The 25,475-nt window shown below is 34.3% G+C and overlaps 1 protein-coding gene across 2 annotated transcripts in view; it reads right to left on the bottom strand.

Annotated features, from left to right (window-relative positions):
* Positions 1 to 4,086: 4,086 nt before the first annotated feature.
* Alg10 (alpha-1,2-glucosyltransferase Alg10) overlaps positions 4,087 to 25,475 on the bottom strand; it is a 33,259-nt gene continuing 11,870 nt past the window's right edge. For both annotated transcript variants that reach the window (XM_069837937.1, XM_069837938.1), the window contains exons 3-5: positions 24,566 to 24,734; positions 15,550 to 15,698; positions 4,087 to 5,000 (exon numbers count right to left, since the gene is read on the bottom strand). In XM_069837937.1, coding sequence (XP_069694038.1) covers positions 4,263 to 5,000; positions 15,550 to 15,698; positions 24,566 to 24,734 — 1,056 coding nt within the window. In that variant the 3' untranslated portion in view covers positions 4,087 to 4,262. The remainder of the gene's footprint in view (positions 5,001 to 15,549; positions 15,699 to 24,565; positions 24,735 to 25,475) is intronic.

Genomic DNA, 25,475 nt, shown 5'->3' with positions numbered 1-25,475 from the left:
ACATAATATGTTTGTAAGAGGCTATTTTCTATGATGAAAGTGGCTAAACCATGCCAGCATAACAGACTCGTGAATAAAAACTTAAAAGTATCACTGAGACTCAGCTGTGCTGCTTTACCATTGCGATTCTTTCATTGTCTTTTAATTTGTCGTAATCATTAGCATGAAAATTGTCATAGTGATGCTGCAAGTTACATTTTCTCATCACATTGAGGATCTTATTGCAAATTGAACATTTCGCAACATTTTCAAACTCTATAAAGAAAAATGCCTCCTCACATAAAAGGTTAAATAAAATAGGGGTAGAAAACCTACATAAACTACTACCAGAAATTTCAACCAACACCACTCACAAGTGTCTACTGACTACTCCACTGATAGCCTGCATCAACTAAGGCAGATTTCTCACTCTCCCGCCAGCATGGTGGTCATGCACTTCTTACACATTACCCATTGTAGCAAGTGCTGACGACCACTGCTATAGATTATAAATCTAAAATATTCTTCTGAAATAAAGAATTGACAATATTTCCTAGAATCAATACAAGAAAAAATAAGTAACATATTTTTAAATCAATCTCATGGTTCATCTATTTCATTCCATGGGGTAAAGTTATGGCTGCCAGATCGATTCATGTATAAGTTGATGAGGTAGGACGTAACACCCACACCTGTAGAGTAACAGTCAGCACGTCTGGCCACGAAACCAGGTGGCTTGGGTTTGATTCCCGGTTGGGGCAACTTACCTGGTTGAGGATTTTTCCAGGGTTTTCCCTCAATCCAATATGAGCAAATGCTGGGTAACTTTCGGTGCTGGGCCCCGGACTCATTTCACCGGCATTATCACCTTCATATCATTCAGACGCTATATAACCTGAGATGTTGATACAGCGTCGTAAAATAACCTACTAAAAAAAAAAGGACGTAACCAGGTTGGAAGCATTGCTTTACCAAAATGGATGGTGGACGGCCTACCGAAAAATATGTTCAATTTAATTTTTTTCTATTGACATCACATCATTTATTCTTTCACTTATTGAAATATCCTCAACACTTTCTTACACATCACAACTCTTTACAACAGCAGTTATGCTGTGAGACACGTACAGAATAGTGCACGTTGCTTATTGTAATCATGGATGTTATCAGTCGGCTGTCATCACTTTTATGAAACCCTGTATGGACAAATACTGAAACATTGCAAAAAATTTGTTTATTGTAATCAGTGATTCAGTTTATGTTATCACATTTTTGTCATTTGTTCAATTTCATCCCTGAAATGAAATACTGTAACACATGTTTGTGGTCAATGTTACAATCTGTCAACGACAATCACCAGTTGAAGACGGTAATTTTTCCTCTCAAGCAACAAAACGAACATTGTCTGGGTTGCAGAATTTTTCATGATAGAGATAGAGGTAGAGGTAATTCAAACACTATGCAGTGGCATTCGTTCCCTCCCACCAATACCCTAATAAACTTGACAGGGCTATGGTAGCTTTCTATTTTTTAAATTGTGTGGTAACAATAAAACAAAACATTCAACAGTTATAATTATACAGAGTGAAAGAAAAATAATCCTGCAGATTGAAAGGGATTATAGGGTACACTTAAATGAATAGAAAACCTATATTACGTTTTGTGATTAAATGCACGGTTAATCAGAAAATTAAGTTGGCAGTTCCAGCAGTCTGGTAACAACTAACACACTGCTCTTTCTTCTTGTAATACAGATGTAAAAGGTCAACGAACTAAGGTCTCTCTCCTAGGTGAACCTCTCCCGCTCTGACTACAACACTGCAATCTGTTCACATTGTTCAGTGGCTTGAAATTAGTGGTTTTTAAATTAAATTTACATGAAAACCGTCCACGCTATGGAAATACGCCAGAGGAATAAATTATTCATTATTAGATTTTATATCGACATGGATAAAAATCACGAATCTACTCGCAATAGTTACCAAATAAGAGGATATTATGCATTTGGATTTTTTTTTTTAAGAAAACTGTGAATTTTCCACCAATATTGTAGTACACTTTTTTGTTACATATAACATGAACTATTCACTCTGGAAATCTGCAGAGTTATTTCACTACCACTCTGTATAGTCTACGTTTCTATTTTCAGAGTAAAATGGAAAATAAAAAGCACACTGGCAGTGAAGATGGCACTAACTTCAAATTAGATGAAATTGATAATCTGTGTTAGAGATAATCGGAAAAGATTCACCTGTGATTGAAGGACTTGCAATAGTGATTCGACTGAAGAACCTAAAGATACTGATAGTACGAGTATTAATGAAGGACCAGATAAAGAGGTCAATTTTTCAAACAAGAACAGAACTGTGACAACAATGAAGAGTCTGAGAAAAACGGGAAGGTTATTATAAAATGTAAAGATTGTAATAAATAGTGAGCTAAAAAAACAAGCAAAAAATAAATACAGTGAGATAAAAAAAAAACAAACAAAAGATGAAAGTTGAAGTAGAGAATTTGCGAATAAAAAATCGTATGTTAAAACTGGACATACTAAAAGAGAAAAGATACTTGGTTCACCCAATTCAACCTTTACCAATGATCTACCAGTGACTGAACGTGGTATGGATAATACAAACGACACATGTGGATTATTTATTATTTGCAATGTAATTGGAGAGTCAATCATTGTATCTCTTCAAATAACATATGTGAAACCTTCACCATTCTCTTTCATTGTTAGTGTATTAAATCAATAATGTTCAGGAAACTGAACTCATTTAATAAAGTCAATAGTCTTTCTTATTTTACAACTATTTATCTTCAATGAAAGTGATTGTACAAGAAAACGATTTTTCAATTTTGCTGTCTCATTTTCTTGCACAAATTCTTTACCTTCTTCTTCCCTTTCTCTTTCATCACCATTTAGCTTATATTATAGAGCTAATTAAGTTTATCTTCTTTTGCCAAGTTAAACAAAGCCACACAATATTGAATTATATGGCATGCATTATACTGGATTTAAACAGACAATTTTCTCTTGGATTCCAACTGCAGAGTCTACCACAGCTACCGGCATGGCTTAGGCAGTAGCGCATTTTCCTGCTGATCCACAGTTGCAATTGGGCGTGGGTTCGATTCCACTTGGGCTGATTACCTGGTTGGATTCCCCCCCCCCCCGCCCAAGTTTTCTCTAACTGTAAAGTGAATGTCAGGTAATCTATGGCAAATCCTCCGCCTCATCTCGCCCCCATCAAACTATCACTAATTCCATCGTTGCTAAATAACAAAGTACAGTAAAACTTTGATACAGCGCTCTTGCTTATAAAAATATTTTACCTTTAACATTCAATTTTTCTGGTCCCTTGATCCATCCCATATGAGATAAGTTTAAAATATCCCGCATTTGAGGCTCCCGCTTTTAATGCTTTCCCACTTATAGCATTCTATTCCTTTGGTCCCAGGCAAAGATTTTTGTTGTGTTTAGCGTTCTTTACCAACGAAACTTGTTTCTGCTTATAGCCTTGACCAAATGGATTTAAGTACATAGTGTCAAGAGTAGTGACATCACTCCATAAAGTGTCAGCATCCCACCCTGTTAGGTGCCAGTTTATCAGTTCACTCTACCTGTTCGTGTTCATAGTGGTGATGTTTGTGTCCCTTGTTTGTCTGCTTTTCTTTCATTATGGCGCCACCAACGAAAAGAAAGATATTTTCGGTGCTGGAAAAGTGTGACATTTTTGGCAAATACGACGAAAATACCGCACTAAATCAGAAAGAATTTCCAATTCACACTGTCACCCAGCAACAATAGGACGACAGCTATAATGATGTGCTACCACCACCTCTGCCAACGAAGTCAGCTGTGCTGGATACATTGTCAAGAGAACGTATTTGATTTCTCAACCTGATGAATCGGAAGATTCATTATGTAATCTTCAACACATTGAGAATGGCATCATGCGCATGGAAGAACTTTTGGGAGGCCGAGACGTAGATGGGAGGATAATATAAAAATGGATTTGAGGAAGGTGGGATATGATGATAGACTGGATTAATCTTGCACAGGATAGGGAACGATGGTGGGCTTATGTGAGGGCAGCAATGAACTTATGTGTAAATAAGTAATCCAGTTTATTAAATTGTGAATTATTACAGTCGAATTTATTTTACTGCAGTAGGTTCATGGAACAAAAAGTGGTCAAGTCCAATTGTAATTATTACTGTTACTGCAGTAAATATTAGAGTACTGTTTTATGAAACAGGACCCAGTTGACAGAAAAAACTCACCATAAAAATCTTTGAACATCCTTTGAATCTAACCAGTAAAATGTCCTTGTTATAAATATGTAAACAGTAACTGCATTAACCAAGGAAAACAATGTGAATTCCAGTACTAGCTGCCACCAAGACCTACTGTTGACATGTAGGCGGAACATCAAAAATGGCACAATGAAGTAACGGAACTCCAACAACTTCTGTGGAACAAGGCACAAAGCAACAAATGCTATGTACCCTATTTGAAAAGCTATATCAGTTTCTTTCAACAATTTAAATGTTGAAAACGCCCCAAATATGTAAACTGGAATCAGCATGTACTTGACTAGATAATAACGTTCAAACAGTCTCTTCCAGATATAAAATGTATAATGTCTATTATCAGATACCAAATAAGTATGCACATGTGTATTGGAGTAAACGATAATAGCACACCCTATTAGCAGCATCAAAACCAATTTCCAGTGTTTCAATAAATTTATCAGAAATTCTTTGATATATAGAACCATAAACGGAGATGAAAATATAACAAGAAACAGAGAAAAGTAGAAGAGTTGTGGAATGTTGAGTACCATTTGGTGGGCAGATCTATCACCTACCACAAGACCACCGTTCCACAAGAGAAAGCCTAGAAAGCTGACACCCACCAACACAAAGCCTCCACAATTGTAGAGGATGTTGTCGGCTAACTGTGCCCTTGCTGCAAATCCACACCTCCAAGTTCGTAGCAGGGTATCCAGCAACACCTGCAAACAAAAATAACACAAGTGACAAAAGCAATGAAGCAATCAGTGAAATCAAAGATAGGAGTTTAACATCAGTAGAAGTGAAGAAGAGTGTTATTCTTTAAAATGTTATTTTAACACGTTAATAATATTTCTTCAAACATAATTTCTTGATATAAGAAACAGATTCAACCAATCATCTGCTGACATAACACAATATACCATGTGGCTGCCTGGATGACAAAACTTTCCGAGAAATATCCTTGGAATACATCTCTTCACTTAATTTCAATAAACACTAGAATAACCTGAATGATGGACTACTTATTTGAAACAAATGACTGTATAGTCTATTATTATAAAAATTGATTAACATACTTCACTATTTGTCATTAGCATAATTGACATTTGTATGCTTAAAGTACAGAAAGTTAATTTTGGAAACCCAATTGAAATATAATTGGGTGAATTTACTTTTGTTCTATGATAGGTGTCAATTGTTGTTTTCAAGTTCATATTAAATTTGTACTTTGATATTATTTCCCTTAAATTGCTAATTTTATGTAGTGAAATTGTTACATCTTATAGTTAACCCATTTAATCCCATTGTCCTATGAATAGGACGAAAACATATTTCCAGTTAATAAGCGAATTTTGTGAAGAGTGTTTGCTCTCAATCAAAGATTATCAGTTCAATTGACTCAGCAATGTTTTCTGAACACACTCTGTCGAAGATTTTCAACAATCGCTTTGTTTATTCCCGTCTAATCGCCAGTGGTTGAAGTAACTGCTTGCTGGCTACATCATGTCTACAGGTATGCAGACTTATTTATTTATATTTCTGTTAGTTATATAATTCTAAATGTTCTATCATGTTATTGTTGTCTGGAAATGTATATATAACAGTCTATAAATGAAATCAAGTCGATATTTGTGCCAGTGTTCAAGATAATTGTGTTTATATTCAGTGTCATATCTATAGGACATTGGGACAATATGGATTATTTCTCTACTATGATTTTTTCAGACAAGAGGCAACGCAATTTGCTGTCATCTGAAGAGGCAGTAGAATATTTGTATCAAATATGGGATAAAGAAACAGATGAAAATGAAGCCAGCTCAATCTCCGTGGCTATAATTCCCCCACCACCAGATGCTCCAAGCGATTGTGAGGATATTGATGACGACGTCATTGTGGTTCCTGATAAAACTACTGGTATGCCATCTGATATTGCAGGTACGGTTGAACTAACAATTCCGGAGGAGGAAGATGTCTCTCTTACAATTAACACAAACACTTCAGAACTAACTAGGACAAATAACCAACCCAGCAGTAAAGAAACAATTTCCCTAAAGTCTCCAAAATGGAAAAAATTGAATGGAAGGTGTCCCCAATATTCCGATTCTCCTGACAAAATTCCTCTTTCAATGAAGGAGTCCATAAAGGATAGTCTGCAAGGGAAGTCTGTCCCTGACATATTTATTTCTATGTCCAACAATATTCTTGACAAAATATTAGAACAGACACAAGTATACAGTCAACAGAAAAATGACCATTCATTTTCACTTGGAAAAGAAGAGCTTATGAAGTTCGTGGGTATTCTTCTTTTTAGTGGATACCACACACTACCAAGGGAGCACATGTACTGGGATCGTTCTCCAGATTGCAGTGTGGAAAATGTTGCTGACTGCATGTCACGTAATAGATTCCAAGAGATAAAAAAGAACCTTCATTTCAATGACAACAGCAGCATTGACAAAGAAGACAGATATTACAAAGTGAGGCCACTATATGATTTAGCTAATGAATCTCTGAAGAAATATGGGGTTTTTTGTGATAAGTTATCAATTGACGAAAGGATGGTGAAGTATTATGGCAGGCACACTCTGAAAATGTATATGAGGGGAAAACCAGTAAAATTTGGGTACAAACTCTGGATGCTATGTAGTTATGACGGTTATCCTTTTCAGATTTTGCCATACCAAGGAAAAAAGGATAACGATAATGAACCACTGTCATTTAGAGTTGTGAAATCGCTTGCATCCATAATTGAAAACCCTAAACAGCATGCTACTTATATGGATAACTTCTTCACTTCCTACAAACTTGCTGTCATGATGAAAGAAAAAGGTTTCTTTGTGACAGGAACTGTTCGAGAAAATCGCATTGAAAAATGTCCACTCAAACCATTCTGAAATGAAGAAAAAGGAAAGAGGGGCTATAGACAAATGTTTGGATACAAATAATAATATTGGCATAGTTCGCTGGAATGATAACAAAGTTGTAACAGTTGTCACCAGTTTTGAATCTCTCGACCCTAAAGGAGAAGTGCTACGAAGGACAAAAGGCTCAAGAACTAACATCGCAATCCCACATTGCATTAGTTCCTACAATAAGTACAAGAATGGAGTTGACCTCTCCGATAACCTGATGGCTGTATACCAAATCCGGATTTGAGGCAAGAAGTGGTACTTCCCTCTATTCACAAATATCTTGGACACCATGGTGGTAGCATCCTGGAAGCTCTACACTACTGCTGAGTTGGGTACTCATGACCTGCTTATGTTTCGAAGAGAGTAAGTAATCAACTTATTTTATGATATTAGTAATCATATGACATGCAATGCATTTATTATTATTATTATTATTATTAGTATTATTATTATTATTATTATTATTATGTTACAGACTGGCAACTTTTTTTTTGAAGAGTAGTGGTACACCGAAACCCAGACCAGGACCACAATCAAAAAGAAAATGTCTTATGGATGTCAGGTTCGACAACGTTGGGCATTTCATAGCAAAAAATCCATCAGGAAAACAACTTCGGTGTGCCTATTGTCCGAAGGGAAAGCCAACAACAGTGTGTGTGTGAAGTGTGAAAGGGGACTCTGTGCCAAATGTTTTGAGAAATATCACAAATTGTAAAATTAATAGATGAAGATGTGAAAGAAAATGTTTCTTAGTAATGTAAATTAATTTACTAGTAGATTTCTCATATAGCCCCAATGTCCTATGTATAGGACACACTGTATATTTCAAATCTGACAATTTTTTTTCGAAAATCCAGTGTGTGTATACCGAAACAATGTATCTGAGTTCGTTTAGTAATAAAATATAAAAAAAAAATTATGATATGCTATTGTGGGTCTTAATGGGTTAATTTAACTTAAGTGGGCGTAGTTTAAGGTTTACTGCATTTATTGACCATTAGGCAGATATATGGTACAGACTTATTTAGAAGTAATTTATTGATTTAAGAGAAATTATGGTATGGCACCACATAAATGTTCTAGATTTAGTAGTGAATTCACTTCACTTGTGTATTGGTAAAGAGTGTGAATGTACTAAATTAAGTATGCACTGCCTTACAGAAAAAGAAACAGTTTAGCAAATCAGAACTGTGTGTGTGTGTGTGTGTGTACGTGTGTTAGAGTTACTAACATATTATTTTCAAGCGACTTAGTTCATACATCTCATCTTCTTCATGGCTACAATATTTTGTCTGATCACATGTAATATTTAACTTACCATAACTAACATTAACTGAGTCTTAATATAACTTGACAACCTAGCTTAAGCACAAATGGCCTGATTGTTCTGTGTGGCTAAAAGTTGCGACCTCCATGAACTAAATCGCATGAAAAGGGGTATAAGTTTTCAGAATGTCAGTAAGAGACCGTATGAGTTCGAGCCTCGAGGTGTGATGTTTATTGCAAAAAAAAAATGCATATAATTTGAAAGAAACCCATATACACACCATGCCATATTATTGCGACAGTTTTGAACCTATCTGAATTACTGGTTGGCTTATTTCATTGTAATTTTACTGCGTGGGATTTAGATTTATAAACAGTTGAAATTGTTTTGTGCTACTACATTATCCTATAAAATTACTAATTTCTAGTGAAAAGTATTAATTTTGCTGAATTTATCGCATTGCTCTAAAGTACATTATACGGTAATTATATTATGATTACTGATATTTTGTTTCTGTTTTATCATTAGCAAGCAAGGTTTAATCTATAGAATGGATGAATAGAAATGCTGGGATGAATAGTAATGGCTTTTTATTATTTTTTATTTCTTGGTATTAAAGAGTAAATATAATACATCTTGATTACACAACGTTTAACACTGTATCACTTTGGAATATGTATGAAAAGACTTTCTTGTGTTAAATTGTAACGTACCTTGTTTACATGTTTCGACCTATTATGGGTCATCTTCAGAACTGGTCATTGCTGGTCTTGGCACCTCTTGTTTTGTTTCCTGTGAGGGTGTGTTCGTGTGGTGTAAAGTGGAGTCAAAAAGTGTGTGTGTTCTGAAATTGAGTTGTGTGTTGAGAATTTCATAGGGGTGTGTTTTTGTGTGTCTGTATATTTCATATTGTTCTATTGTGTTTAGTTTCTGGCTTTTTGGTTGGATGTGTAGTATTTTCATGTGTGTTGATGTCTCTGTAGGTGTGGTTAGCATTTGTGATGTGTTCTGCATATGTGGAGGTGTAATTACAAAATGGAGCAAATTTTGAACATTTAATTTAGTAAATTCAATCAATTGAATTTAGAAAATTATCCAAAATAAACTGTGTTTCCATCCTCCAACCAAATGAATTATTTTGTATTTGTTAAAATTTAAATGGTTTCAGGTTTCCAGGCGAGAACAGGAAACAAAAGATGTGACAACAAATGAATGAGATGTATGAACAATTGAATAACTTTTTCAAATTTAGATATCACAAGATAGGGGTACTATTTGAAATTTCAAAGTGGAGGGTGAGAGGGTGAAACCTAATATGAAATTAAGTCTGAATTTAAGCTTTTAAGCCTCCTTCAATATCCAAATTGAGTTGGTTTTTGTTTAATTAAATTCAATTTAAATTACCTATATAATTATTTTGACTGTGTGTGTGTGTGTGTGTGTGTGTGTGTGTGTGTGTGCCTACACACATATTGCCTAGTTTGTTGTAAATTACAAATTCAGAAAACGTGCAAAATTGAAAATTAGCATTGTGACTTTGATCATTTTATCAGCTGTTAATGTTACTTCCGATTCTTCACAGTTACTAGTACTTTGTACATTGCCCTCAACAATTCGGTTTCAATATATGTTGTCATGGCTCTTGAGAATGTAAAAGAGAATGGAGAGTAATACAGTATTGCAAGCTAATCAAACACCTCTGTTATAAACATTTTCCAATATCTTTTGAATTCATCATATAGAAAGATGGCATGGAGCATTCTTATCCAACATGTATTCTGTGTGTTCAAGACATTTGCTAATTTCTATTCCAGGTGTAGTTTTTATAATTTATTTTTTTAAGAAATTTCATAGTATTGTTTTTTCATAATCACTCAAAGTTTTGTCATAGACATACACATCATCAGAAGCTTTAGTCATTTTAAGATTCTTATGGTGTCTAATACACTGAGTTAACTTATTTAGCTCCACGATACTGTAATTAATAATGCTAGGAATTTTATGTAATATCAAGGTGTGAAATATGTATATATTTACGTACTATGATCACATTTCGCCTTCTTTCGATAAATTATTGTGGCTCAGGTTAAATGAGAGGCGAAAGTTACATTCCCTTTCTCTCTTATACCGAATTTTGTACACCTCTTCTCCCTCTTACTTATTTGTCCGATTCCACAATCTTTCTCGATATCATAACTTAAGTACTCGGTCACAATATGATAACACACTAGAAATACCACTCCACACATCATCTCTTTATTCATCTTTCACAGTTGCTACTTGTCGTCACTGGAATTCTCTGCCACCTGAAGTCAAGGGCTGCCGACTTTAATTTATTTTAAATGTAAATTAGAAAAATATCTTATGATGAGTTGCCAGACCTAAAACATTTCAAATATTTAATGCAATGTATTCCTCTGTATTTATTTTTATTTTATGTTTCTTATTTTTATTGTGTAATCATGTAAATCGTGTTTATTTATCACTTAACACCAATATGTATCCCTACTGTGTTGTTTTTTATTATTATTTTATTATTAGTCTATTTTTTTAATGTGTACATTTTATTCAATTGTTGGTTTCTGGTTTAATTATATGAATCCTACTCACTAGTAATCTAATACAAATATATATTCCAATATGTTTATTTGTATTTTTACTGTGTACATTTTTAAATGAATTATCGGCTTCTGTTTTTGTGTGATTCATATTTGATTCTACCAACATTAATATGTATTCCATTATGTTTATTTTTATTTTATGAGGTAAATTGTTATGTTACTACCTCTTCTGATCTCATTATTTACCTAATTACTTAATTCCGATCCAGTTGTATGTTCAACTATGTAACCAAGTTTTAATCCTGGTTGAGTGTAAGAGAAGGCCTTACAGCCTTAACTCTGCCAGGTTAAATAAAGCCACTATAATTATTATTATTATTATTATTATTACTATTATTATTATTATTATTATTATTATTATTAATGTAACAAAAAAAAGACAAAATATATATTGAAATATGTAATATCAGAAAAATTTATAATATTGAAAACAGGAAGGTTCACATTAGGTTTGTATTGCAGTTCTTAATACATGCCACACATTGTCTTCTTCAATTATTCTGCTTGCAAAAAAGATTAAATCGAGTTATAGCATGCATTGAGAATGTGAAATTATTTTTCTTACATTATTTTGTTGCGCAGTGGAGTGCTAAGTATTTTTCGAGATTCTCGGGGGTCATTGAATGTCGCTGATCAGATAGTATCTGTTTATATGCTGAAAATCACCTCTGTATGTTGCAGGACGTTGCTGGAGCAAATTTCAAGAGATTAAATTTTCCTGGAACGATATCTGCAGGAGGATCTTGTTCTTCTCCGTTCAGGATATTGCAGACTGTGATGAAAGTTGAATATCCTGGATTTCTTTCCATAACTACATAGAATTTATTCAGTACTTTCTGTCCAATATCTCCCTGTACAACACTAAATCTCCTCTTGACATCCTCGACAATATCCAACGACTCTTGTAGAGAAAGTCCAACAGACTCTAACTTCTTTATACTCCAAGCAATAAAACCGAAATTGCTATCAATGTATGCAATGAAGCATCCTAGTCTCGGTCCATCAAACAACTGTTGCGAATCACGCACAGAAATGGACGATTTTTTCGGAAATGAATTTACTACGCATTTTACTTCTCCGAAATTGTCATTGTACAAATTCTCAACCTCTAGCCAAGTACCCCACCTTGTTAGAATTAGATCAGGAGGTAAGGGGATGTTGGGTAATTGATTTTGTAACATTGCACCACTGTACACTCTGTACAGTTTTAACAAAAACTTTATTGTCGAAATGAGCTTATTGATTTCAGGACAGTTACTTCGCACTTTTTCAGCAACTCGAAGTCCGTCAGTTACACAGGTGAAATGGATTATAATTATAATAGAATATCTTTAATGCAGTAGTTTCTTTCAGCATATACACCGCAGCATCAGAGTATAATACAAGCACCTTTTCGTCTTGAACACTCTTGGGCCATAGCACTATAAGTCCAGCATTCACAAAGCGTGCAATGGTTTTGTGATTGCTATGTTCCAGAACTTTACAGCAGGTCAGGAATGATTCGGAGAGTTTCTTTGGGTCAAGTTTTCCAATGATGACATTGGCAATGTAGCATCCAGTCACATCCATTGTTTTGTCAACGGCTATCCACATGTGGAAACTACCTATCTTGGCAAGCACCTCTTTTAGGCTCTCTTGATAACAAAAATCGAGTTAGTTCTGAGTGTCGAATCGTCAGGAATTTGTCGACCACAGTACACTAGTCACCTGGAATCTGAAAGCATAGCAGCAGTTAGCTTCGTCTGTAAAACAGAGAGTGCGCATGCACGAGCATATACTTACAATACTGCTTCTACCCACTGCGTGATGTCACTCATGCTTGCAGATCCCAGATGGGAAGTGTAATTTTCTACGAATGAGCAATATTCAGGAAACTGGATCTTGTACCATGGAATGTTCGCAACTACGAGAACACGACACATGTCTTTGAAAAATTCACTTCTTCCACTGGAAGATTGTTGCAATCGAGTAAGAAGTACTTGTTTTTTGGGTAAATGTAATTGTTTGTTCTAAAGTATAAAGTACTACTTATATGTTGTTCTAACTGTGATTTCATTGTGTATCCAATTTTCCTATCACACACTTAACATAACACCACCTTTCCGTCCATAGTAAATGCTTCGTCCATCATCACCCAATATTTTAGTTTCGGACATAGTGCCAACACTATAGGAACAATCACAAGTAATTGAAACAAGTATGTTTTCACAAACAAACTTACTTATTTTTTAGTTGGTTATTTAATGATGCTGTATCAACTACTAGGTAATTTAGCGTCGATGAGATTGGTGATAGCGAGATGGTATTTGGCGAGATGAGGCCGAGGATTCGCCATAGATTACCTGGCATTCACCTTACAGTTGGGGAAAACTTCGGAAAAAAACCCAACCAGGTAATTAGCCCAAGCGGGGATCAAACCCACGCCCGAGCGCAACTTCAGACCAGCAGGCAAGCACCCTTAACTGACTGAGCCACGCCAGTGGCTTAAACTTACTTACTTTACACTTAATACTATAGCTACTCATTTACTGAAATTAGATGAAATGACAAAACACTACTGCAGTGTTAGGAATGTATATTAGAAGGGGTGAAACTGGTTAAAAGCAACATACAGCACTTCTCTTGTTCAAAGGATTAAGAAACAATACCTTAGGTTCCATTGAGTTTTAGACAGAGACAGGGAAAGAAAGAATGAGTGCAGGTTTGCAAGTGTCATCTCGACCGGATTCCCTTTCCAAGAAAAGTCAGCTCTGCCAACTTAAATATTGCCGATATTTTACTTGAGAGGAGTGAAGATGATCTAGAACCCCAAATATGTAGTTTTATGTAATATCAAGCAATAATATGTAATATGCGGCAAATATGTAAAATGATATTTCAGTATATTGATCCTAGTAACACAATTCGTAAAGACTTGTAAAGATGGGCAGATTGAGGTAATAGAATATGTAATTACACACATAAATCCTAGCCCTAGTAATTAATAATAATATTTATAACTACTCCTCTACTGTATTAAAAGAAAATAACAGAAGGGAAATAATATTTCCTCATACTACTGGATTGCATTACATTTCCAATAAGAAGCATTCTTTTAAATTTTCCTTATTGATGTTTCACTATTTAATGCTTCCTTAAAGATGATAAAATTTTTCGAAAGGAATGTGTTTCAACATCCAGTTTTAAATGTTACTTTTCTCGCGAAATGTTTGCTTCTTTCTATTGGAATTTGAAACTTCACAATCAAATGTTTACAGAGGTGACAAATACAAATACTACATCTCGAAGAGACAATTCTGTCTTTCATGGAAAAGTGTTCATTCATTTTCCAAGCAAGTTCTTGTTCCGTAAGATCAGAAATGTTCTTTCTTATTGTATATCTACCTAATTGCTATGAAATACGAAGTAGATTCAAAAATACAATCCATTCATTCATACATTTTTGCCCAAGGGCAGGTCTTTCATTGCAAACTCAGCATTCTCCAATCTTTTCTATTTTCTGCCTTTTTTTTTGTCTCCAGCCTTTATTTTAATGCCTTTCTCTTAGTCTCTGACCTTTATTTTAACCCCTTTCTCTTAGTCTGGCCTTTATTTCAATGCCCTTCTTTTAGTATCCGGCCTTTATTTTAATGCCTTTCTCTTAGTCTCCGGCCTTTATTTTAAAGCCTTTCTCTTAGTCTCTGGCCTTTATTTTAATCTGTTTATAACTTGTAATTTTTTTTAAATTGGTTTTTTTTGCTATATTTCTTAATTTTATATGTATTTTATTTTATTCTTTAATCTATTTGTTTCATTTTTAAATTCTTTTATTCAATTGTCACATACAGTACTTTACATACTGTCTGAAAATTATTATATATAATATTCTTGATAGAGAGATTAAAACAAGTGAATATAAATTAATGTTACTATGTCGACACTTTGAACTTTCACTAATTTGTTGTTCATTACATTCAGCCAACCATTGCTGAATTTGTCTGTCGATCATAATTAATTTATTTTAATGACGCATGCAAAGTTTAAAAATTAAAACATGAAATTTATGAGAAGTAGCTTCAAAAATAATGTCACAGGTTTACTTGCGTGGACTACAGTTGAAGTTGTAGCTCAAGGAATAATAATCACTCTCGCTCTGAACATCTGGTCAAGTCATAAACTATAACAGCACTGATGCATTGTTACAACTGTGCAGGAAAGGTACACAAAAGGAAAATATTTCCGACTGATTTGCAAAGATGTCATAGCAATACAGAAAAGAGTGGGCTACAACAGTAGTCCATACGAGCACTGAAATGTTGAATTATATATATAATAAACAGTTGTAGTACTTAAATTATGGGTGTATATACCCGAACACCTTTGAACACAATAACATTTCACATAAAGCCTTAATAAAATGAGGTTGTAACATTTTGATTCCAAAAAATTAATGCAGAAAAGAATTTAACAGCCTTAATGATGTACTCACTTGCAAATATTTTACAGATTGTGAGACCTTCGGAGAAAGTCTGCCATTATGTTGGAGAACATGTGACTTCAACACATGAGAAACAGACAATAGGGCAATGAAAGCTACCCACACGATATTCGTCTGACGGACAAAGACTGCAACTGATGCTGAAAACAATAAAAATTCAAGAATTAAAAAAAGAAAAAGTGACAAGTAAATGGTTGGAAGTTATTATTAATATAAATTAAATTTTTACTTATATGCCAGTGTTTACACATTTCTTTTCATTATAGAGAGAAAATATTCAAAATATCTGCCAAATTTTGAGAACCAATGCCTAGTATTTATTAAGTTTCATGTCGCTACCTTCCATAGAAGTCTTATATATATCTGTTAGATGTCCCCACTTTTCTAGCAGTTCCTCTCGATAAAAGGGAGGACACTCAGCTAGTTGTGTTACCTCTCAGACAGATGGCCGGCCTGTCATGTAAGGTGAGAAGATGACACACGAAATTATGTTAAGAAGGATTGTACAATTGTGAAGGAAGCAAGTCGTGGCTCTTATAATTGGCACAATCCCAAAATTCGTCTGAAGAGACTTGGGAAACAAAAAAAACTCAAGTTCAGATGTCAGATATGTTGCCAGTTCTAGTTGGATGTCATCAGACATATTGTCTAGAGAATCTGTATGCACAACTCCTTGCGTGGTGTTCAGAGAGGAGTGCCGTTCGACTTTAATAGGGTAAGACTCCAGCAACTTCGCTTTCAACAGCATCTCACTCTGTTTTGGAGATATAGTCTTGATGAGGAGACTACCGTTGCGTAGTCGAGTTGCATTTTTGACCTTCCCAACGAGTCTGTCAAGTGCGCATCTCACGTAAAATGGGCTGATTTTTTCATTGTTTTATCTGATCCATCCAGTGTTATGCTAATAAATTTCGGAGGTGGCACTTTAACTCACACTTTCTCAGGGTTCAGATCCATAGCAATATTTGGTGAGTAGTAGTATATCCTCTCACTCTGTCAGGAGCATATGGCATCTGTGAAACACTTTCATCTAAATCGATTCCTTGCCAACATTTTAACCTGATCCACCTCTTGCCACATTTCTTTGCCTCCTCTATGACTGTCCTTTCAAGAATGCTTGGATTTTCCTACTTTCTGCTTGCTTGTGGATTCCAGTCTCGTTAGATTCATCTTCTTTCCTTATAATATGTCTTATCCACCTTTACTTTCTCATTTTAATTTGTTTTTCAACTGGTTTCCCACCACAAACTTCCCACAGTGCAGAGTTACTTATTACTTCAGGCCATCTTATACCAATTATTCTTCTCAAGCAGCGGTTCATGAATATCTGTAATCTATTTATAATTTGGTTAGTTATTTTCCAGGTTTCACATCCATAAAGCAAAAAGTGACTTAACATTGCTATTAAATATACGAATCTTATTTTCTTATATATATATTTCTGTTCTTCCATATTGTATACTATATAAAGGTCCTGTTTGCTTTTTAATGCTTGTAACTAGGTAAATAAATTCAACTGTTTCTATATCTACTTTATTTATTTGTATTTTGGTACTAATTCTTGAATTGATTCGCATGTCCTTGTTTTTTAACTATTGATTTTTAATCCGACTTCAGCTGCTTCAGTCTCTAAACAAGATACCTTCTCAATCATATCTTTAAAATTTCGAGAGAGGATACAAATATCATCAGCATATTATAGGTCTTTTAGCCTTTCATACAGATTCCATCTTATACCTCATCTTCCACAATATATTGATTTCCTCATTACATCATCCAATACTAAAACAAAGAGAGTTGGGGCTAAAATATACCCTTGTCCAACCCCACTAGTTACTCCAAAATGTTCCGGAGTTTCCCTTCATGTAAAAACCTGATATTTATATTCCCTACACATCTCTTTTATTAAGTTTAAAATTATATTTCAAGAAAGCTTACGGTGAATTTTTGTATTAATTACTTGGAAAATAAGCAACAATAATCTGCTCCGAAAGTACCATTTTCCTTTTTGTAACAACGGGGAGAATTATAAAACAGTGATATTTTATTACAGATAATTGCACAGTGAGTATAGTCACGATTTAAAATCTTAATGTTTCTCAAAACTATTGTAAATAATCTTCTGATAAATATAATTATCCTGGTTAAAATAGAATAGTCGAATTCAATACTAATTGAGTCCCATTTCGAATGTGTAACTTTGCCACTACAGTAGAACCCTGATTATCCGTCACCCTATTAACTGATTGTTGGATTATCCAACTTCTTTTCCTAGCTTTTTATTTGCTGCAGAAAAAATATGAAGTACTGTACAATATGTTTCTAGGTAGTTTTCCAAAAGTACCTTTACCCTCACACAGTACATACGTACTTAGTAGGAATGCTTTGCTGTCGGCAATAGAAATAGTTACTTGTAAAATAGTCACTTCCTGCTTTCAAAGAAATTACCCCAAGAACTTTCACAAACCCGTGTACCATTCATACCTTATCCTTATTATTCTTGTGGCTGTAAATATAACTTATATGCAAAATGTTTTCCACAGTCTTCAAAATAAAACGTATTGTTTTAACTATCGAAAAAAATTACAATATTTGAGAGGATTGAGAAAGGAGAAACTGTGGTTAATGTTGCTTCAAAGCACACGAGTACAACTGAAAACAATTTAATAATAATAATAATAATAATAATAATAATAATAATAATAATAATAATAAAAAGAATAAGGTGTATAAAATATCTAAATCTCCAACATGAGACTTCTACTATTCTTGTATTTCCACAGACAATCAACCAACAACCCTTGGTTTTCAGAAGCCGTCATTGACAAGCGAACTTTTAGTGAACTCTTGATCCACTACAAAGCAAGTTAAACACAAAACCATCAAGGAAATCACAAAATTGTAGACCAAACTATTATGCACCTAATTTATTAAAATCTTTTATGATATGGATTATCCAATTTTTTTGATTACCTGTTCAGTCCACCCCCTTCATTACAATGGATAGTAGAGGTTCTACTGTACTTGCTTTGTTTCCTAAGGAGTTCATATTTAATATATCCGAGAAAGAAGTATTTACGCACATACAGGCTACGACTTCTGACACTTGATCACATGTAAGAATAGAATTCATATTAAAAACATCAACCACCGACTTTGAGTAAACCACAATTTTGTGTTCATTTAAAACACTCACTAATTTTAGTCAAAATCATTTCATGAATATTACTTCCAGTTGGATTCACTCGTAGATGCTAAATATGAACAAGGTTCATCCAATAGTTTATAGACAAATTTCTATACACCAAGGAAGTCAAAAGTAGTTTTTCTGTATCTGGAATCTTGAAAGAGTGCAATTTTGTAAATATTAAGAAATAAATATTTTTAATCAAAATATAATTTTTTCTTTAAGGTTTTTATAACGAAATGCAACAAATTATGTCATCGAAATATGTCTCCTTAAATTGTACTACTTGTGACTCACCACATTTGATCAAGATATTATATGTGAACAAAGAAAAAATTACATGTTAAATTTCCTTTCATGAGTTAATTGTACAAATTTTACAGGCTACATTATAACATCTTCTGCGGACCTCTGAAGAAAGAACTAAGGAAGAGACTAGTGAAGTGCTTTGTGTGGAGTGTAGAATGTATGGGGCAGAAACATGGACATTACTACGAAGGAAGCTGTGTTGGAAAGAGTGGGTGAAGAAAGAATGATGCTGAAACTGATCAGAAAGAGAAAAAGGAATTGATTGGGTCACTGGTTGAGAAGAAACTGCCTTCTGAAGGATACACTGAAAGGAATGGTGAATGGGAGAAAAGTTCGGGGCAGAAGATATCAGATGATGGACGACATTAAAATAGGCCTATATGAATCATATGCAGAGAATAAGAGGAAGGCAGGAAATGGGAAAGACTGGAGAATGCTGGGTTTGCAGTGAAAGACCTGCCCTTGGGCAGAACATTATGAATGAATGAATTATAACATGAAGGAAAGAAAAAAGAAATACAGTATTACTTTGTCAAGAGAGAATCTTTATCATAGGCATATCTAAATAAATGTATATGCTTTTGTTACTTACTTACTTACAAATGGCTTTTAAGGAACCCGAAGGTTCATTGCCGCCCTCACATAAGCTCGCCATCGGTCCCTATCCTGTGCAAGATTAATCCAGTCTCTATCATCATATCCCACCTCCCTCAAATCCATTTTAATATTATCTTCCCATCTACGTCTCGGCCTCCCCAAAGGTCTTTTTCCCTCCGGTCTCCCAACTAACACTCTATATGCATTTCTGGATTCGCCCATACGTGCTACATGTCCTGCCCATCTCAAATGTATGGATTTAATGTTCCTAATTATGTCAGGTGAAGAATACAATTCGTGCAGTTCTGCATTGTGTAATGTTCTCCATTCTCCTGTAACTTCATCCCGCTTAGCCCCAAATATTTTTCTAAGCACCTTATTCTCAAACACCCTTAACCTATGTTCCTCTCTCAGATTGAGAGTCCAAGTTTCACAACCATACAGAACAACCGGTAATATAACTGTTTTATAAATTCTAACTTTCAGATTTTTTGACAGGAGACTAGATGATAAAAGCTTCTCAACCGAATAATAACATGCATTTCCCATATTTATTCTGCGTTTAATTTACTCCTGAGTGTCATTTATATTTGTTACTGTTGCTCCAAGATATTTGAATTTTTCCACCCCTTCGAAGGATAAATCTCCAATTTTTATATTTCCATTTCGTACAATATTCTCATCACGAGACATAATCATATACTTTGTCTTTTCGGGATTTACTTCCAAACCGATCGCTTTACTTGCTTCAAGTAAAATTTCCGTGTTTTCCCTAATCGTTTGAGGGTTTTTTCCTAACATATTCACGTCATCCGCATAGACAAGAAGCTGATGTAACCCGTTCAATTCCAAACCCTGCCTGTTATCCTGAACTTTCCTAATGGCATATTCTAGAGCAAAGATAAAAAGTAAATGTGATAGTGCATCTCCCTGCTTTAGCCCGCAGTGAATTGGAAAAGCACCAGATAGAAACTGACCTATACGGACTCTGCTGTATGTTTCACTGAGACACATTTTAATTAATCGAGCTAGTTTCTTGGGAATACCAAATTCAATAAGAATATCATATAATACTTCCCTCTTAACCGAGTCATACGCCTTTTTGAAATCTATGAATAACTGATGTACTGTACCCTTATACTCCCATTTTTTCTCCATTATCTGTCGAATACAAAAATCTGATCAATAGTCGATCTATTATGCCTAAAACCGCACTGATGATCCCCAATAATTTCGTCTATGTACGGAGTTAATCTTCTCAAAAGAATACTGGACAAAATTTTGTACGCTGTCAACAAAAGTGATATTCCTCGAAAGTTACTACAGTTAGTCTTGTCCCCCTTCTTAAAAATAGGTACAATTATGGACTCCTTCCATTGTTATGGTACAATTTCCTTTTCCCAAATAGCAAGTACAAGTTTATAAATTTCGCTATGTAATGCACTTCCACCCTCTTGTATTAATTCTGCTGGAATTTGATCGATACCTGGAGACTTGTACTTTTTCAGATTTTCTATAGCAATTTCGACTTCTGAAAGCGTGGGTTTGGGTATAAATGGCTCAGCAGTTTGTATTTCAATTTCGTCCCGATCATTTCTATTTGGCCTATGTACATTTAGTAATTGCACAAAATAGTTTTTCCATCTGTTTAGGATTGATGGACTGTCTGCAAGCAAGTCACCATTCTCATCCTTGATCACGTTTACCCTTGGCTGATATCCGTTCTTAAATTCCTTTATACCCTTATATAAATCTCGAATGTTTTTATTCTTACTATTTTTTCCACCTCATTCAGTTTTTCCTTCAAGTAACCTCTCTTTTTATTCCTAAATGTACGACTTGCTTACCGTCTTTCATTGAAATAATTATCTCTCTTCTCCTCAACTGGATCCTGTAAGAATTTCAATTTTGCCTGTTTCCTTCTTTCTACTACGATGCAACAATCTTCATCAAACCACGGTTTCTTTTTCTTAGTTTCATAATAACTTATGCTCTGCTCAGCTGTAATTTTGATACTATTTCTGACATTTTCCCACACACTATTAACATCTAATTCTTTCTCAACTTCGTGGGAATTTTCTAAAGTGGCAAACCTATTCGAAATTTCGACCTGATAATTTTGCTTAGTTTCCTCGTCCTTTAATTTCAAAATATTGAATTTAGTAATATTAACTTGTTGCTCTACTCACTTGGCTACTGAGAGTCTTTCTCTTAATTCTCCAATTACCAAATAATGGTCAGAATTACAGTCTGCACCCCTGAAAGTTCGAATGTCTACTATACTAGTATGTCTCCGTTTATCTATCAAAATGTGATCTATTTGGTTGTGTGTCAATCCATCTGGAGAAGTCCAAGTATATTTATGTATATCCTTATGGGGGAATGTTGTACTTTTGACAATTAAATTTTTCGATGTGGCAAAGTTGGCTAATCTAACTCCACTTTCACTACTAGTTACGTGTAGGCTCTCTTTTCCAATAGTTGGTCTAAAAATATCCTCCCGTCCTACTTTAGCATTGAAATCCCCCAATAAAATTTTCATGTGATATCTAAAATTGTATATAAAGACATTTCACATACACTGTAAGAAATTAGTACTTTTTTTTTTATATCTCAATCCTAGTGCCTGTTTGCAGAGAAGTTCGGTTAAATATTTCACGGTGGAAAAAAAATTGCAACTTGCAAAGTAAGCATTCTTTTGTTATGCAGCTTAAAATTGTATATAAAGACATTTCACATACACTGTAAGAAATTAGTATTTTTTTTTATCTCAATCCTAGTGCCTGTTTGTAGAGAAGTTTGGTTAAATATTTCACGGTGGAAAAAAAATTGCAACTTGCAAAGTAAGCATTCTTCCTGTCACAAAAGACTACAAACACATTTTCCTCTTTCCTGCAAGTTTCCTGGTACCAGAGGTGTTATGGCAAAACTGACTTCTCCTCTTTTTCTTTCAATTCATGACATCAGCAAGTCAAAGAGGAAGAATAAAATTCTCGATCTCTGTCCCTGCTCCTGCACCCCTCTCTCTCCTCCCACCAGGCCCCTTTTCACCCACATGTCACTGCACCAAATCATATATAGTGAGGCTCTCTCTTCAATGTCGCCAACTAATACCAGATTTCACCAAAGAGGGTAAAATCACAATAATAATAATAATAATAATAATAATAATAATAATAATAATAATAATAAGCTAGATATTAACAATGACGATCTTGCTTATTTATTATTCACTACATCTCATCTTTATGTTAGGAGATGTTTTCTAAATGTTTCAATAATTTGTGAAAGAGTAGGCCCATATTTTCCTCCTGGACCTCTCGCACATTATCTTGAAAATTAGTACATTAACATGATTTAATATTAAAATGCATTTTGTCTGACAACATGAAATTCATTGCTTTGACTAAACAGTTTACAATTCAAGAGACCTAACCTAAAAATGTATTTTGTTTGATCACATGAAACGATTAATACAAACTCTGAAAACCGAATGCCACTTTGAAATGTATGCTTAAGAACACTTACTTACTCCTAATAATTTTGTTATTCTAGTTATAATTGCTGTCTCTGTGCACATTATCTGTCAATGTTCCAAATGCATATATCACACCATGTTTTATATTTATTTACACTTATCTGACTATAATCATAAATTGTAACCACAAAGCAATGCAACATATAAAACTGTTATGTATTAATATAATACTGATATTAATTAATTATTGGTATGTTCGTATTTCACTAGCTTCCAGTAATCAGCTCAGAAATTTAGAACAATTTGAATTTTCAGAATTTGCACTGCCGACAACAGCCGTTCCTGCTGCCACCATAACAGTTAAAAAATCATTACCAGTTGTAGTATTTTTCAGTATCGAAATTCGAAACGAAGTTGGCAAAAGAAAATTCAACCTTCAAAATATAAAATCACCATAATCCACTAGCATATGTAATAATGGGGGAAAAATGGTTAAGTTTCACCCTTAGGGTATTAAGTAAGCTGATCCGGACTATAAAATAGATGGTGGGAACACAGCACAAAAGTCATTCTGTAGACAACAAGCCTCAACAACATCTCTGGCTCTAACATGTTATCCCACATATTTTCTGAATTCAATTCGTCAATATTCAACAGAGCTTGGTCTCTAGTTTCCTATGATCTGTGATCAGCATATCAAAAGCCCAGCGTAAGGTCGAAATGTCAATAGTAGAGGTTATTTCACACCTCTTGTAGTCAGTCTATTGCAAACAAATCCTCCACTCTAGAACTGATAGTACTATATCTTACCTTTTCTGTGGCTGGCCTACCTTACCTCGAGAGCTGATAGCTGAAGTGTACTGCACTTTTTGCTATCTCTTGATAGTTCTCTTGTCACAGGCACACTTTCTATACACTTTATATTTCCAGTGCGATACTTCTGTTTCTGCTACCATCTTCACCAGTGAAAAATATTTAATGCTCCTTTATAAACCCGCAATTAGCAGACAGGATTTTTTGTCACCAAAACCACCTCATCACTTTGCAGCTCCGACCCTATAGTCCATGATCTCATTTTTTTCTCTACCTAACATAGCACTAGCAAGATGCAATGTTTTAGAGCTACAGCAGCTTTAGGTACATTTTTGTCTTGCTCAGTAATATTATTTAGAAAACACACCTGCCTTACAATTCGAATTATGGTATTTCCGATGATGATAAGTATATTAATATACCAAAAGTTGCAGAGCTGCAGAGATTTGTTCTGTGAATTTTTGCTCAAAAACTACTCTACTTCATTGTACTATTAAACAGGTACCACAACAAATTTGAGAATTATGATTTAGCCAACAAAACCAGGGATGGGTTTTAACAGAAATAGGAAATCTGTACCTCTAATTCTTTATGTTAATATATCTACACTAGAACTGCCTTACCTGTTAGAGAAGCGGACAGTGTGCGTCCATCAAGCTGCAGCAGATATGAAAGCAGTATCAGACTTGTTGCAGTCATGTCTGTGTAATACAGAAATGTGAAAAAATACAGCACAGGGAAACTTGCGAGGTTTACAGCAGACAGCAAATCTTGTAAACGTTCTTCCAGGCCCTGAGTAATGCAATCATATAAATTATATTAATTCATATACACACACAAATAAGTAAATAAAAATATGCAAAGAGGAATAGGAAATACCAGTACACTTTTAAAAGACATGAAAGAAATATTCAATGTTTCCAAAAGCGAATTGACAATCAGAAGCAAAAGATTTATGATAGCTCTCCAAGTCAGAGCAACAGATATAGTGGTATCTATAAATATTTCAAATCACAAATACAGGAAATGTATCTATTGACAAAACATGGAACATATAACAAAGACCAGGAAGTTGCATCTTTTTATCTGGTAAGCCAGAAACATGCTTGTTTTAGTACGTATGATATGATAAATTAATGATATGATAAATTAATTCTTTTAAAGACATATTTGTTACGGTGTTTTTTATTTTTTATTTTCCTCTTATGAGAATATTTGTTCTAGACGGCCATTTTTGGTGTATTTTCGTTAAATTTTGATCACAAATTTCCATTGAGGCCATTATTTTTGCTTTTTATATCCTTTGATATTTTCTCTACAGATTTTGGTCACTAATATCCATTATTTTCTACATGTTTCTTTTTTCTTTTTTTACACGTTCAGTAATGCCATTTTAATGTAGCTTACAGTATAACAAATCTTATCTTGTCACACTGTACGAGTTAATTACAAATTTGCAAACAAGTATTCAGTTCGTGTGCTGTTAAATTTGTATTAACATTACTGTTAGCTTATATACAGTAAACCCAAGTC

The sequence above is a fragment of the Periplaneta americana genome, chromosome 10, assembly GCF_040183065.1.
Source record: "Periplaneta americana isolate PAMFEO1 chromosome 10, P.americana_PAMFEO1_priV1, whole genome shotgun sequence".
NCBI classification, from domain to species: domain Eukaryota; kingdom Metazoa; phylum Arthropoda; class Insecta; order Blattodea; family Blattidae; genus Periplaneta; species Periplaneta americana.
The sequence above is the reverse complement of the archived record's forward strand: the minus strand, read 5'-3'. Positions and strand labels throughout refer to the sequence as shown.